Here is a 17,392-nt window from a genome sequence, read left to right as displayed (position 1 = left end):
AGAAACATTTCGTCACTCATCCAAGTGACTTCTTCAGTTTCAGCTGACTGCAGCTCTCCTCAATTTTCAACAGTGCATTTGCATAATGACTGAAACGAGCACCACTGAAGGAACAATGGGCTGGGAGGTCAGTTATTGAGCATTAATATGCAAATTCTCATGATCATTGATCAACAACCACTGATCAAATGCTGTGATTGCAGCGACTCCCCAACTCTCTGAATGGTACTCATTGCCATTGATCAGCAGTCTTTGATTAATGAGCTTTGATCAGTGGTTTCAGTGCTTTCCTTCCTGCTTTGACTGCAGCTGTGTTTGACACAGGAACGATTATACTTTATTCTTTTTGGGGGAAGTGCAGCTTTAAACCTTCACATGATTCAAGTCAACCCAACAAATCAATCTGGACGATCACAGGTGGGAAAAACTTCTGTAGATAAAATAAAACCCAACATTCACATGATTAAAAACACGACTTCACCAAATCACCAGGAGCTGCACATTAACCACCACAATATATTTTTATTCTCTGTGCTTTCAAATATGAACACTGTTTACTTTCATCTCTGTTTCATTAGTTTTTGTTAACATCTTCCTGTTCCAGAGGGTGATGGGAGTCAAAGAGGAGGTACTGGTCCGTAGTACATCGAAGTTTACCGGAAGCCCACACATACGGACCAGTACCTCCTCTTTGACTCCCATCACCCTCTGGAACACAAACATGGAGTAATTAGGACCCTACACCACCGGGCAGAACAGGTTCCCTCTAAGCCTGAAGGTAGAGCTGGGCGATATAAGATTTTTTCATATCACGATATGTTTTTTTCATTTCAGGGGATAACGATATCTATCACGATATAAGCCAAATAACTATATTTGTAAGATTTAAATGTGCCGTTGCTCACAAGTAAAATGTGAAATAATCAGCAGCTTGTTTTTATTTAAATATTTATTTCCCATAATAAGTTCAACAGGGTAGATGTACTTAACACTGCCAGGCTTCTACCTTTCAACCTTTAAAAGCCGGAGAGCAGCCAAATGGCTGGTAGGCTTTTAGCTAAGCTTTAGCTTCAGCCAAGTGGAAGCTAAATTGGCTAGTCATTCATATGTATATTAGGTTGTTACCTGGGAATTCTGGAGGGAGGGGAGTGGGGGTGTGTGACTGAGGGGGTGGGGGAGCTGCTAAAAGCTGTGAACTTACTTCCTTTTGTGTTTCATCTTGAAGCATTCTCAATCATCCAGGGAAATAAATCTCCAAAAGTCACCAACTTGGAGTGTTTCAGTTTGCCATCTTAGGGAGAAATCAACACACATGGGTGTATGTCCTTTGTTGCTGAGATTTATTGATGAAAACAGTACAAAAAAACCAACCATTTGCACACATATTTACAAATAATAATAAAAAGTGAGTGAATACATTTCAACATTTTCAGCAATGTCTTCAAGTAACTTAAAGAAGTCCAGACGCTTTTCTTTGCAAGCTCCTTTGACTGTGACCCTGATACTGCAGCAGATCGCTCTCATCCATTTCCTGTTATCACTTCAAATAGAAACGAGGCTGTAGAGGTTTGGTGCAGGCAGAAAAACAGCTGCAGGGACAATGAAAAGACTTTTCTGCTCCAACTTCTCCCAGCATGCTGAGCTAATGATTAGTTGGTGTTTTTCTCCAAACACTCTCTCACGCTTCTCTCAACGTGTTCACAATAAACTGTGAACAGACACCGAGGAGAGCAGCAGAAGACCTCATTCAGGAGCTAAACTCAACATGAACTGAACTCACAGTAAAGTTAGCTCGGTGCTTACCTTTAGATGAGCCCACAGACCGAGAAAAACTCCGCGATGAAGCTGCAACTCTTTCCAAACACAGGAAACAGATCAGGGAGCAGAGACCCACGTGGTTCACGCTGATCTCAGCTACGATCCAGGAGACAAGGGTGGGCAGATCGATGCAGATATCGATCCAAACGTTGGTTTAGTTTGTTTTATCATCCAAATTCAACCTTTTACTCGCTTTAGATTAAAAAATAGCTCCGTCATCCCGGAAGGCGCTTCGTCTTCTTTACATTGTTTATTGGCGGTTGTCAAACAACAAAATTGTCCTTTACTGCCACCAACTGGTGTGGAGTGTGAACTGGCACGTCGACCCTCAAACTGGAATAAGGCCCGATAACCTTACAATAAGATCCAGTTTCAGTTTTGTGTTTATGTTTTGGATCAGTCGCCCTCTCACAGTGTAATATAGTTTCATTTTTCTTTTCTTTTTTTTTTCCTGTCCCGTTTGGCTCTTTTGCCATCAGAATTATTGTCTAAAGGCAAAGAAAGATGCCCAACGGATTTACTTTACCAAATTGACCATCCCAGCCTTGCCATAATGGTCCATTTGATTCACCTTTTATTGTTTATTTTATTTTCACTTGCTGAATACGGGACAGACTTGGCTGGGGGAAAGAAGGGGAGAAAGAAAGAGAAACAGCTGAGAAGAGGGACAGGGGAGAAGGGCAAAAAACAAAAACCAACACAATGGGCAGAAAAAAAAGAAAAGAAAAAGAAAATGCATCTATCGATCACCTGTTGAGAAAGAAAAAAGAAAACAAGCAGAAGAGAACGAGAGTAATAGAATAAACAACATCACAATGATATATGGGAATATGACAGTAAATACTAAATATTAAACATTATTGTGCAGCACATAAGATCAACAGAACACAGTGTGCTTTGAGGTAGGAGCCAAAAAGGGTGTAGTTTGTGGGTGTGATCACCCGTGTGTACACCTGTGAGCATGGACACGCTTGTTTTTTTAAAAGGTTCCTTCATGCAATGATCTGCTAGAGGGTGTGGGGGGGCCACAGCCCCGTCCTCCAGGTATGGAGGAGATCAAAACTCCAGACATCCAGAGGCCCCCAGAACACAAGAGACCAAGGAAGACCAACAGAGGGGCAGCTGCGCCACTGTCCCAGAAAGAGCTGAGGAGAGTCCCAGATGAGGGCTCACTCAGCAGCCACGGAGCAGAAGCCAGAGGGAGTTGCAGTGACGCGCCCGTGAGCTCCGCCAGCAGCCAGCTGTGCCTGAGTGACCGAGCCCCAGGCCGAGAGGCCGTGGGCACCCCACCTCCGAGGTGGCCCGAGCGAGCCCCAGGATCCAGGCCCCGATAAGCGGCCACCAAGGAGTGAGCCGGTGTGTACCTGGAAGCCCATCCCCAGACACAACGAACCACCAACGCACCGATGTCTGAGGGAGTCCGCCACTGGCAGTGTAATATAGTTTCCTCTTCTCTTTGATCGCCCAGAGACGTGGTGCAGAATATGCCATGAAAATCATTTGTTTGAAGCCAGCTCACCTCCTGCAACCAGAATACGTGCTTCTTTTGCAGTTCAGACTACTTCTGACATTTCTGTGGAGGAACACCAAAGTAATTGCTGAACCCTCCGGGGTCCAAGTATAATTTGCCATTTTTGACTGCTTTTGATTTTACCTCTACATTATTATTATTATTATTATTATTATTATTATTATTATTATTATTATTATAAAAACAGTTTATCTCGCCTTGTTTGGTATAATCTTTTCAGCACAACCTCAAATATCTGAAATTTGAGTTATTTTTTCGGCATACTATATTAGCACAAGTTATCTAAGTTCAAGCAAAAATTCAAACTCAGAGTAGAAAAAAGTTAATTTTTTTCCTGTGAAACCCATAAAAATGTTTGAAGAATCATTTTCATAACTTGAAATGCAAATACAAAATTGTACATTTCTAAAAATTCTGCACGTTTTGCAAACAACAGTTATCTGGTACTATTCGCTTAAAAATGCAGCCAATGCCTCAGGTGTTTTTATATAACAATTTAAATGTATTTACAGAACAAATAGGTGTTCTGCATCAAATAAGAAGGCACACGAATTATTTGTGCCAGTCCAAAAAAATAGTTTGTGTTCAGTATAAGACAGAAGAGAACACCACAGGCCTAAACCCTGCAGGTCTGACAGCAGGAGGTGGATCAGTCCAGTTTTTCATGTGGGAACAGCGTTTACACTGGAATCTGCCTCTGATGGCTTTGATGGAGCAAAGATGCTTGAAGAGCGTCTCTCAGCATGGGCCCGAAAAAAGTTCTGTCAGCTGAGGAAGGCGACGATATTAAGAAGCTGCTGGAGTTTATGACAGAGGAGATTTCTGCTGTCAAACTGCAGCAGAAAGCCATCCTGGACCTGGTCGAGGAAGTTAAGGCTCTCCGCGTACAGAACGCAGAGAAGGATCGGCGGCTGGCGTACCCGGAGAACAGAGTGGTGGATTTGGAGCAGTATACCCGGATGAACGATGTCATCATTACGGGGCTTCACATCAAACCCTGGTCAAACGCCCGGGGGGGTCGCAGCTGACAATATAGAGATTGACAGACCACGTGACTTTCGCGCATTGCATGCCGTGAACTCGTGGCAAAACAATCCAAGTACCTGCATCAAATGCAAGCATTTGCAGCACCGCAAAACGTTCATTCTTCGGTTCCAATAAATTCTTGCTTTTTCTTTGCCCCCCAAAAAGGTATGTACAAAACGAAGGAGAACAATGCCGGTCCGTACAAAGACAGACTTGATGAAAAGTCAAAGAAAAGATACGAGGAAAAAAATCAAACCAGTGAAAGGGTCAGACCCTTATGAGCACACAGAGGGACAAAATACTTTAGCGTGCTGTCCAACTTTCACCACGCTCATATTTATAATTATACGCTTCTTGGAGTGAGTGCATACACTCGTGAAGTTTAGTAACTTCAGGTCACTGCAACAAGCACAGGTACAGTTTACCGACAGATGGGTACAGGACCTTGAAATGCACCGTGTAGAAAGTAAAGACCATCGTACATATTATAAGTTTACCAGTCTCACAAATCGTCTTCATAAATACGCATTCGTTAACCATTTATTAATAGGACCTTTGAGCTCAACGGTAATTAATTAGTAGTGGAAATAATTTCTGGTAGCATCACAGAAATGTAGCAGTGACAATAATACTGTATGCTGTAATCGTACTGGGCAATTAGTGATACAAAACAACTGTTTTATCCTGTGAATAAAAGTATATGTTTTTGTCAATGTACCATGGTAATAACAGAAGCGAAACACAATATTGTGTCAGGACAATTCACTATTTATGCACAATAAACAAAGGAGCAGAGTGCGACAATTTCTGTTCAGCGCCAGATTTGCTTGTAGCCTATATCACCAATTATGTTAAGAGAAATGACGCATTAACTACAACAGCAGACTGACCTTTGTGGGAATGCTTGGAGCAGACTAACCTGTGAGCTGGAGTGTTCTGGGACGTTATATTTGGTCTTTGAATGGCTGCAATCCAGTCGCCTCTTTGTTACTTCGGAAACATGGCTCGAACAATTTCTCTTCAACGACGTAATCCGATAACAATCGATCTCTTTACCCGTCGGCTTTCCATGGCTGTCATGCGACCGGTTATTGCAGTTAATAATACAACAGCTTCTTGCCATTTTTTGTGTTTCTTTTTATCGCTGTATAACTGATTTCAATTGAAAGCCTGCGTGCGCTAGTACCTCTTGCCACGAGTTCCTAGAATTCTTTGCGGTTTTACCCCTGAGTGACGTCACATTTTCAATCTCTTTAGGAGGGCCAGGAGAGAAAGATGTCAACTCCACGGAGCTTCAAGTGGTTACCTGTCTACGGTCCAAATGTGTGGAAGTGAATTATAACAACATTGAGGCTTGCCACCCTCTACCCCGAAAAAATGACGGTGACAAACCAGCCATCATTGTGAGATTTGCTAACAGAAAACACAAAACAGCACTGTTAAAACAAGGAAAGAAACTGAAAGGAGCCGATGTCTTCATGAATGAACATCTGATAAAAAGAAATGCGGACATTGCCAGGAAAGCACGTTACTTGAAGAAACAGGGAAAAATTCAGAGTACATGGACCACCAACTGTAAAGTATTCATTAAACTCAATGGAACACCGGAACAAGCCAAAGTGTTGGTCAACAGAAATATGGAGGAGCTGGACAAATACTGAGGTTCAACTTACACTGGAGGTATGAATACACATGTGACGTGACACACAACACAACACATGGCACAGTCTAAAAGAGCTTCATCTGCATCTGGCAACAATATCAATATAACTCATTGGAATTCTCTTTATGATAATCTGGAACTGAGAACATTTCGATACACAGACCATAATGTTCTAGACTTAGAAAAGGATATAGACCCGGAAAATAATTTCTTCTATAACATCAGCAATAACTGCTGCTACTTCACTGATGAACCGTTTAAACACACCATCAACATGGAAAATAAATGATCAATAATCCATTTTAATAGCAGAAGTCTGTGTGCCAACTTCAACAATATAAAGGAATATCTAATTGAGTTGACAAATCCATTTGGAATTATTGCCATTTCTGAAACATGGACCAATGCTGAGAAAGGACTGGACTTTGAACTGGTGGGATTTGATGTGAATTTTGTAAATAGAAGGAACAAAAGTGGAGGGGGAGTAGCTGTGCATGTGGATAAAAACCTAAATTACAAGGTGATGGAAAGTATGACAACTGCGATTGATAATTTATTAGATGGTATAACAATTGAAATTTATAAGGAAAGAGAGAAAAATCTAGAAAAAACTAGCTGTATATATAGAACACCTTTCTCTATTTAATGACTTCATAGAAGAAATATTCTCTAAAACAAATCAAAAATTTATGTTTATCTGTGGTGATTTTAATATTGACCTGTTGAATAAAAAAACAAACAAACATAAAATGACCAACGAATTTCTAAACACTATGTACAGTTTGAGTTTACATCCTAAAACAACCAGGCCTAGCAGAATTAAACCACATTGTGCCCCCTTACTTGACAATATTTTTTACTAACAATATGGAAAACAACGTTTTGAGCGGATTATTAATTAATTACATCAGTGATCAAAAATCTCACGGTTCGGATTGGATCATGGTTTTAAGTCACGGATGGGATCAATTTTCGGATCAGCAAAAGTAGAAAAAAAAGAAAAATTCAAGTATTTTTGCCTATTAAAAAACATTCAACTGAAGACTCATTCCACGCACTTATATAAAAACAAATTAAGGTGCAATATGGACATTATGGACCATGCTGGGCATCCTCTGTACACGGCCATAAACAACCATAGGAGTCTGTTCAGTGAGAGGTTGGTTCTCCCAAAGTCAAGGACCAGCAGACTTAAAAAGTCCTTTGTCCCACACGCCATCAAACTGTTTAACTCCTCGCTGGAGGGGAAACGGGGACAGAGGAGGGGGGAACAAGTAAGCTGTAGTGCCTTTTCACTGTGCAATAATTTTTGTTAATAACCAACGGTGTAATAGACTCACAATATTTGAAATGTGCCGTTCCCTTGGACTGGTTCTTATTTAGCGCTTTTCTACTCTTCTGAGCACTCAAAGCGCTTTACACAACTTGTGCATTCACACCCATTTGCACAAGCACATTGTTCTAGGTGCTTTCTAAGTAACATTCACACACATTCATACTCCGATGAATGCATCGGAGAGCAATTTGGGGTTAGTATCTTGCCCAAGGATATTTGGCATGCAGCCAGGGAAGCCAGGAATCAAACCACCAACCTTCCGATCAGTAGATGACCTGCTCTACCGCCTGAGCTACAGCCACCCCTTGTTTTCTTATTCCTATTTATTCTATTTATCCATTTTGTATTCTCTGTATTTATATATGTGGTATATTTCTGCTCACATTCTGCAACTTCTGCCGGTGCTGTGTTACAGGAAACTGAATTTCCCGGCGGAACCCACCCGAGGGATAAATAAAGTTTCATTTAATCTAATGTAATCTATAGGGCAGTACGGGCCGTTGCCCTGGAGGTCCACCCATTTGTAGTTGGGAATTAGCGTGGCTCAAGCATGTTCATCATAGTTTAAACCCCTTGTTTTGCACAACGGAATACGGCCTCTTGTCTTTTGTAATAGCTTTAGCCCGGTTGGATTGGGCAGCAAAGGGCTGCTTAAATGCCGCAACTTCCTCTGCTCCGGCACTTGGACTGCTAGCGCTGACCATAACTATCCGGTTGTTCAGTCTGACGTCACTAGCCGTGTCTGGGTCTAAACTCCGCTGCAGGTCCATATATCAAACGATCACTATGGCATTACTGAGAGTTGAAAAACTGTCTAAAATCTTTCATCTTTAATAAAATGATCAGCGTTCTGCTCTACCAGGTGTAACAATTGAGTTTAACATCCAGGCATCCATGAAAACGGAATTTATGACATTTAACGGAGTTAGACGTTAGCAGGGAGTTAGCTCGCTAGCTTCTATCTAAATACAATATAGCATGTCCTAACTGCGGGGTTTTGGAAACAAATTAAAATGTACAGCTCTGTTATCACTTCCAACATAAATGAAGACAGAAAACTAAACAGCAGTGACGTTTGTAGGGTTACTGAAGTTGGGCTAGCTGGTATATAATGATGTGCTACATGACTGCTAGCGACACAGATATGTTAGCATAATATAAACAAGCTAACTTTTTTTTCCACTCGATAAAAGTTAACGTGAGTGTTCTCGGTGGTCAGGAACAAATGTAATCGCATGGCAGGATGCTGTAAAAGGACCAAACTTCAGCCAGGAGAACAACTGAGATAATCCATCCACAATACGAGGTTAGTCATTCATATACTGCTGCATGGGCTGGGCTGTAGTTACAGCCTAAGGTTTTAAAAACTGAGCTTAAATAAATGATTAGCGGTAATAAAAGCCGAGGGAGGTCAACAGGGATCACTGACTGTTTTAGGAGCTTTTTGAGATCAAATAGAAGAAAATACATAACATTAAACATGTTAACAACACAAAAGCCATATTAAACGCAGACTACTTTAGGCCCAGAAGTAGGATTCGTCGCGTCATCACTGAACAACCGGATTGCTTGACAGACTGACCACGTGCACCATACACATACCTTTTTTTTCTTTTTTGAATCTTCAGATCACGTGCGTACCGAATCGTGGCGTGGGATTGGATTTCACATCAACCGTGATCCGTTGCACCTCTACTAACCTGTAAATTTAGTCTTTTCAAGAAAGCAATTTTTTCTTTTTTACACCATAAAAGCCTTATTTTTGTTGATTTCCTACTGCTAAGCAGAACACACATGAACTTTAAGGCCTGGATAAATTTGAAACGTTGTTGTCTACAATGGAAAATGGCTAAAAAATAAAAACAGGTATTCAGATCCTAATTTTATAAATTCTCTACTCAGCTTTGCTGCCTCCAATATCACTGAAATGCTGCTTGTTTCTTCACATTTTCCCAACATGCTTGCATTTAAATCGGTCCCGTCTTCTCTCTGTGTACCTGGCCTGTACCACCGCACTTGCTGTCTTTGGAGCGTCTGCCCCCCTTCCTTCTTTCTCATAATGACATGATCCCAGTTTGTCTTGTTAAAGTGAATTGTTAAATGTTGTCATTTTTATGCTTGCCATCTCTACATTGTTTCAACTCTGTGATAAAAGGAATTCCTTTGTCCCCCTCCCCAGCCTCTCAAGGTGCGGGGGGGGGGGGGGGGGGGGGGGGGGGGCTGTAGTGTTTTATCACAGGCACATCCTTGTGAAGGTTTGTTTGTTTGGTAAGCTTCCTGCCCTTTGTATGGCTTCACTGTGTTGTGTATGGTGAACCAGTAAAGGAATTGAACCATATATTGGGTGTGGGGGAGATTATGACTAAGGATGTTGTTAGAAACAGTTGGAAGACACGCACACAGAGACACACACACACACACACACACACACACACACACACATTCTCACATGCATACAGATGTTTACACATTGTTGCAAAATCTCCCAATTCTTTTAATCTTTGGGCTGAAGGAAAGACAGTACTCGGTGTATTTATGCTCAATCAACAATCATTTATTTCCATACAATTCAACACTCATGAGCATTAGAACCATCATGATGGGGAGACATGCATGAAGAGGGTCACAGCAAATCTCAAAATGGTGACGGGTTACACAGCCTCTTATAGCTCCTAGCGGCCCCGACATAGTCGTAAAAGCCTAAACATTCACATTCTTTCTCTCTTACGGCGCCTAAATTATGACCTCGGCTCCCTGTCTTTCTGCTCTCTGTAAGGTGGGGGTATGGAATGTGGTTTATCTCTTCTGCCCTAGACACCAAGTCTCCTGCTTACAACCTTCTTTTTATGATTCAACAATAAAGCATGTCAAGAAAACAGTGCAAGACAGTCACAGCAGATCAAGGATACAGAGTGATGCACACTTATCTGATGAACTACAAAAATGATTGTTCTTTTAACCCAAAAGTATAATGAGGACTAAACTACATACACAGCACACCATCTAAACTAAAGGATAATATATGTCCTACAGCTGTTATCATAATTCAACTACTTTGATTACATATATAAGGTAACATATGATAACAGAATAATATCACAACATACACACACATAGTGCCTTATCTTAGAACCATGTGGGAGGTGCTTTGCTGTGATGTGTATTGTGTGAACTGTTTTCCAACAGTCACATATTTTCCCGGACCGGCATTTAAGGTGTTGAAGATAAATACAACAGAATAAAATGATATGACCAAGACAAAAACTGCGGTATTTTGTAAATGTAATAATAATAAACCTGTATTCACTAACTTTATTAGCAGGCTCCTCCTGAAATGCGCCAACAACACAGAGAGTAACATCCTCCTCTCTGCCCCTTAATGCTCTCTGGTCACTATGGTAACATGTAAATATTTGAAATTTATTCATAACACATGGGAGAAGTCCCAGGGAAACAGAGTTAATGATAAAAACCCTGAAAACCATACATTTCATACTCGAGCCTCAACTCTCGCGAATTGGTACGAAACAAATGACCTCCATGAAGACCACCTGGTATTATGAAGCATACCCAGTTTTACAAAGGGGATCCCATTTTCTTCACACAGCTTCTTCAGTGTAGCATTTTTTTTTTTGCTCCACTTTTTTTTGCAAATAAAACTGCATCAGCTTGACCACACAGCGATTAAACGTCTCACAGTTAGGAACCTTGCGATCAACTGATTTTAAGCAATTCTTCAGTGTGTGTGCTGTGCACAGAATGTGCACAAGAGAGTCTCCAACTGTAGCAAGTTGCCGGTGTTTTGGCACAACGCCATTGAAGATACCCACGTTGATAGCAGCCTCGTTTGTGCACGCAGCGACCAACGTTGTTGTCCAGTCATCCAAGCCTGTGTCCTCAAGAAGTCTCACAAGTCCATCCCTACGCGGTGCGGTCAGCACCCAGTTCAATCAGTCCAAGAAAGTCAGGGTTAAACTCTCCTTTGCTGGACACAGACACAATGTAAATGATTTCCTGCTCGACTTTTGTGATGTCCACAGATCCATCGGAAAGCATCCCCAAAGTCACTTATTCGAAAAAATTATTTTCTTCGGCTCTGGCTCTGGTTGGTGTTTCTTAGGTGGTGGCGAAACACCAAAGAAGCTGCAGCAACACGTGTCAGGTTGAATGAGATGGTCAAGTACGCAAAGGCGCTTGGTAACATAAATGTCATTACGCACCTGAGTAGCAGCTAGGTGCATCCCTGTCTATAACACAGTTTAACATGTTTATCTACTCATCAGCTGTTTAATTTTTCTCAGTATACAAGACGAACATGTTCATTCACAGCTGCCTCATCACATTTTTACATCTGAACTCTGTGGAGCCTGATCTCAAGGGTTTTAAGTCTGACCCTGAAACCAGTAGAGGATCTTTCTGTCTCTGCAGATTCACTGTGATGGGAGTGATTTCAGCCCTGAGTGATCACACTGATGTTTGCACAGAGCCCATAATGAAGTGAATGTTTTGGCACATTGGTAACAGTGAAACAGTTTATTAGTAACGTGGGATCGTTTGTGTTTGGAGTATGAACTGAGATTCCTGAAGCTCTTGTCACACTGGTCACAGCTGTAGTTTCCTTCCATGTGTGTATGTTCATGATTGTTACGACTACCTGAATGTGAGAAGCTTTTGTCACAGTGTCTGCACTTGTATGGTTTCTCTCCTGTGTGGACTCGTTTGTGTGTTTTAAGGTTGACTGCAGTGGTGAAGGATGACCCACACTGATCACAGAGGTGCTTTTTAACCCCACTGTGAATCAGTTCATGACATTTTAAGTGATGTGATGTGGTGAAGCTTCTCCCACATTCTTTGCAGTATTTCAGTTTGTCTCCAGTGTGTTTACGTTGATGTCTTTTTAGGGTGTATTGATCACTGAAAGTTATTCCACAAAGATCACAGACAAACTCTTTCCCACCACCACAGTAATGACAGGGTTGAGAACTGGATCCATCTGTGTCGCTCTGCTTCTAAACAAAGACACAAACACAGTGTAAGTCAGTCCTTCAACATTTTTATCCTGAACGTCGCCTGAAATAAAGAGCATCTCTGCAGACGTCCAATTACATTTTACTGTTTCAGTTAACACACTCAGTTTACTGGGCTGCAATAACTACAATACTACCATCATAATACTACAGTAATACTTATTTCATGTTACAGTAACATCTGAGTTACACTAAAGTACTACTATGCTAATATTTGCAGGGTACCAACGCAGTGCTAAACTACTAACTGCAGTAATACTCATTTAATACTGCATTAATAACACTGTAACTGTGCAGTTATAACACTCAGCTCAATGGGACACAAGACAAACACTACTACCCCCATGACACACTAATTTAATATTATAATTGCAATTTTAACACTAATGTCTAAAAGTACTAAAGTTAAAAACAAGCAATGATACTACTGCTACAATATTACAATACCATTACGTAACGATACAACTTTGTTAACCATAAGAGAAGATTACAGAATGTTTTGGTTTTGTGCTTATTTTCATTTGTGTTTTATTTTATTACATGTGCTCCTGACAGAGGAATCAGGCTCTGTAAACAAAAGGCCTTTTATGCTGAAATAATAACAATATCATGATATACCAGGAAACTGCCTGAACATTAAATAACACCATCATATTAATTTTCAGCACTTTTAGTTTTTCATGATCGTGTAAACAAAAATCACAACTGAAATGAAAATCTGAATAATCACTCAGAGCTGCTTTTCCATGCAGTAGAATTGCTAACATGCTAACACAGTTTAATGAGCAGAGTTGTTCCAAACAGTCAGGCTAAAATGACAAGATAACAATATAAATACATACCTCACAGTAACTGCACTTGTAGAGTCTCTTTCTGGTGTGGATCAGTTGGTGTTGCCTCAGGTGATGTGGAGCTTTAAAAGTCTTCTCACACAGGTCACATTTATAAGGTCGTCCCTCAGTGTGGGTCAACATGTGTTGTTGTAACTGCCTGTTGGTTATAAACTGTCTGCCACACTGTTCACAGCAGTACACAACATGTCTGGTGTGAATGCGTATGTGTGTATTTCGGGTCTCTATGTGGCTGAAAGTTTTTCCACAAAAGTCACAGCTGTATGCCTTAATTCCAGAGTGGGTAACTAGATGCCTCTGTAAGCTCCTACTGTGAGTAAAAGCTCTGCCACACTGATCACAGCTGTACGCTTTAACTCCACTGTGGCTGAGTTGGTGTGATTTTAGGGCACTCTTCCAGGAAAAAGACTTTCCACACAAGTCACAGCTGAACGCTTTAACTCCAGTGTGGATGACCTGATGACGTTTTAGTGACTCCTTCACAGTAAAACCCATCCCACACTCGTCACAGGTGTGTTTTTTCTCTCTCTTTCTTCTGTGAGGTTTGTCGGCCTCCTGAGAGCGCTGACTTCTCGCTCCATGTTGGTCCTGCAGTGACAGAGATACAAACAGAGGCAGTGAGTGAAATGCAGTCGTGGAACAAACTCAACCTTCAAACTCCCTCCATTAACACTAGTTTTAAACCTGAAGGTGGAGTGTGGCACCAAACACCTTAAAGGTCTCTTATCCCCACCTGCTGGTAGTTCTAACACATTACATCCAACTTGGTGTTAAAAATAATTCATGACTGTTCAAACACTAAAATCAAGCCCATCCCTCCTGCTGTACACAGTTATTAATGCTAGCATGCTAACACACTCAGAAAAGTATAAATGTTTACCAAGTCTATACTTTTATGTTTCCTATTATATATTTCTATCATTTTGTCATTTTTCAATATTAATAATTACAATGTAACATTTAAAAGTTGATTCAGTGAAGGAAAATATTTTACTTTTGCTCCATACATTAGAAAAAGAAAATTGTATTTTGTACTCCTTACATTTGCAAAACATGTGTTACTTTTAAGGCATCTGAGGGGTTCATTTCATCACTGCAGGCATCAAACATCAAACCAACTTGAGAAACGGGAAAAGTAAGACATGAAAGACAATCCTGATCGTGTACTAATCACCAGGGTTTGAAACATAAAAAGAGATGAAAGAGGCAAAACTGTGAGTCATAGTCAGGAGTTAAAGTGAGACGTTGTTCTTCTTTCTTTTTTGCACAGCACCTGAACAAACAGGTAATTTCAAATGCAGCGTTTCTATCAACAAACATCAGCAAACACACAAACTGTTTGTGTGCAGTTTGTCTCACAGTGTGTTGCTGGCTAAAGGTCCAGCTGCTGTACATCACAGGGAGAGAAAAGAAAGAGAGCTAACTTCACTCAGAGATGGAGAAAGATAAGACACACAGGACAGGAGAGGAAGAAGAGAGGTTAGATTTAAAGGGAAGGACTGCTCAGTGGGATTTGATCAACTGGAGATTAAAGCTTACATGTAAGTCCTCATGTGTTGAAATCAGATATTGGGTCTGTACATGTGACATTGTGTTTTTTCAGATAGTGAAAGATGCTGCAAAACAATCTGAGGCAGATTAACTGTGTTATTTAAAGACTGCATGAAGATCCTCTGCAGGTTAGTGCAGGATAAACAGGTTCGTTTGCTGAACTGTGATGGATTTAAAGTAAAGAACAGTGTGTGACTGGTGCACAGTGACTGTGGTGCTCATGTCACAGTTAGATTACATCAAGTGTAGCAGAGATTCATTTAAACTGAAGCTCATGATGCTGACACAATGTATAATCACACTTGCACAGTCCAATCACTTTATAACCAGTTATAGTAGTTTCTCATAGGTAATACTACAACAAGCTTTATGAATATTCATGTGTGTAACCAATAAAAACAACCTGCAGGGGGAAAGCAAGTTGAAGTGGGTTGGAGACAATTGCTTCCCCCTCGCGAGTGAAAACTTGAGCTCTGTGTGACCTCGTTCCTGAGTGAGTTTCTGTTTATCCAGCAGTATCAGGGGTAAAACTCTGACAAATGTCCATTTGATTATTAATAATGTTGATGAATAAACCTTCCTTATTTTAACATGTGCTGTGGTCTCTAAAAAACAACATAATATGCAACACAGTCATATAACAGGTTGGGAGGATGAGAGTTTTAGACGTGACTGATTATTTGGTGAAACTGTGATATTTTCCTCACCTCCTGTGTTGAGCTCATTGTTTCCTCTGTAGTGACTCAGCTGAGTCCAGATGGCTGAAAATGTTCCTCTGCTGCTCCATCAGACTCTTCTCCTCCTGCTGATCAGCTGGGACACAAAACAGATCTTTGTTAGGCTCCACACTGCACTGAAGAGTCAAAGTGTCTCATATGTTCATCTGACAACACAAAGTACAAATTTCACTCTGATTGCTTGTAGAAATCTTGTGAGACGTGTTGTGCTGCAAAGTGAGGAAACTCTCTCACTCACTTATACTTCAGGAGGAACTTTGTGACATTGGCTCTAATATTCTAAGCAGCCCTTTACTATGACAGGGCCAGAAAGTCCTATTTGAAGGTTTGGGAGAAGGACCATGTTAAAGGTGGATTGGGGTTTATACACTTTGTTATGATACAGGTAAGGCTGTAAGAGCCTGAGAAGGTGTCCTGAATGAACCTCTAAAACCAGTTTTCAGCTAACGACTCTGCTTCAGTCTGGAAAACAGCAACTACAAGTTTTTAAAGACTCCATCAACAATTCACACCCAGCAACAGCCTGAACAGCTCCTCCTGTGGTTTCCACAAACAGGGACAGACCTGTTACTCCCCCACCCCACACTTTCAACTCCTTCAGCCCCCCAGTCCCACCACCTCCACCATTCCCCAAACTTTGATTCTGTTCATCTGGACGTAGCTTTTTGTGGGAGAAACATTTCGTCACTCATCCAAGTGACTTCTTCACTCTCAGCTGACTGCAGCTCTCCTCAATTTTCAACAGTGCATTTGCATAATGACTGAAACGAGCACCACTGAAGGAACAATGGGCTGGGAGGTCAGTTATTGAGCATTAATATGCAAATTCTCATGAACATTGATCAACAACCACTGATCAAATGCTGTGATTGCAGCGACTCCCCAACTCTCTGAATGGTACTCATGGCCATTGATCAGCGGTCTTTGATTAATGAGCTTTGATCAGTGGTTTCAGTGCTTTCCTTCCTGCTTTGACTGCAGCTGTGTTTGACACAGGAAGACATTTTTACATTCTTCACACTCTCCTGCACATTAACCACCACAATATATTTTATTCTCTGTGCTTTCAAATATGAACACTGTTTACTTTCATCTCTGTTTCATTAGTTTTTGTTAACATCTTCCTGTGCATCACTTTACAGCAGCCACACTCATTAAAATGAGACTTTGTAGGAGTTCACTTCCTCTCATGTGTTCATCCACAGCAGCTGGACAATAAAGTTTATTGTGACCCTGATACTGCAGCAGATCGCTCTCATCCATTTCCTGTTATCACTTCAAATAGAAATGAGGCTGTAGAGGTTTGGTGCAGGCAGAAAAACAGCTGCAGGGACAATGAAAAGACTTTTCTGCTCCAACTTCTCCCAGCATGCTGAGCTAATGATTAGTTGGTGTTTTTCTCCAAACACTCTCTCACTCTTCTCTCAACGTGTTCACAATAAACTGTGAACAGACACCGAGGAGAGCAGCAGAAGACCTCATTCAGGAGCTAAACTCAACATGAACTGAACTCACAGTAAAGTTAGCTCGGTGCTTACCTTTAGATGAGCCCACAAACCGAGAGAAACTCCGCGATGAAGCTGCAACTCTTTCCAAACACAGGAAACAGATCAGGGAGCAGAGACCCACGTGGTTTACGCTGATCTCAGCTACGATCCAGGAGACAAGGGTGGGCAGATCGATGCAGATATCGATCCAAACGTTGGTTTAGTTTGTTTTAGCATCCAAATTCACTATTTTCTTCGCTTTGGATGAAAAAATAGCTCCGTCTGTCATCCCGGAAGGCGCTTCGTCTTCTTTACATCGTTTATTGGCGGTTGTCAAACAACAAAATGGTGCTTTACCGCCACCA

At 41.1% G+C, this 17,392-nt stretch overlaps 1 protein-coding gene across 2 annotated transcripts in view; it reads right to left on the bottom strand.

Annotated features, from left to right (window-relative positions):
• Positions 1-11,755: 11,755 nt before the first annotated feature.
• The window catches only part of LOC146625282 (uncharacterized), a 43,433-nt gene continuing 37,796 nt past the window's right edge, over positions 11,756-17,392 (bottom strand). The window contains exons 3-4 of one of the 2 annotated variants that reach the window (XM_085362745.1): positions 13,244-13,840; positions 11,756-12,383 (exon numbers count right to left, since the gene is read on the bottom strand). In XM_085362745.1, the coding sequence (XP_085218871.1) occupies positions 11,805-12,383; positions 13,244-13,840 (1,176 nt within the window). In that variant the 3' untranslated portion in view covers positions 11,756-11,804. The remainder of the gene's footprint in view (positions 12,384-13,243; positions 13,841-17,392) is intronic. The other variant, XM_085362746.1, reaches the window with a different exon arrangement.

The sequence above is a fragment of the Diplotaxodon limnothrissa genome, linkage group LG9 (genome assembly GCF_057381915.1).
Source record: "Diplotaxodon limnothrissa isolate DT_005_m linkage group LG9, D_limnothrissa_male_GT1.1, whole genome shotgun sequence".
Lineage (NCBI taxonomy): Eukaryota > Metazoa > Chordata > Actinopteri > Cichliformes > Cichlidae > Diplotaxodon > Diplotaxodon limnothrissa.
This window is presented reverse-complemented; position numbering and strand designations above follow the sequence as displayed.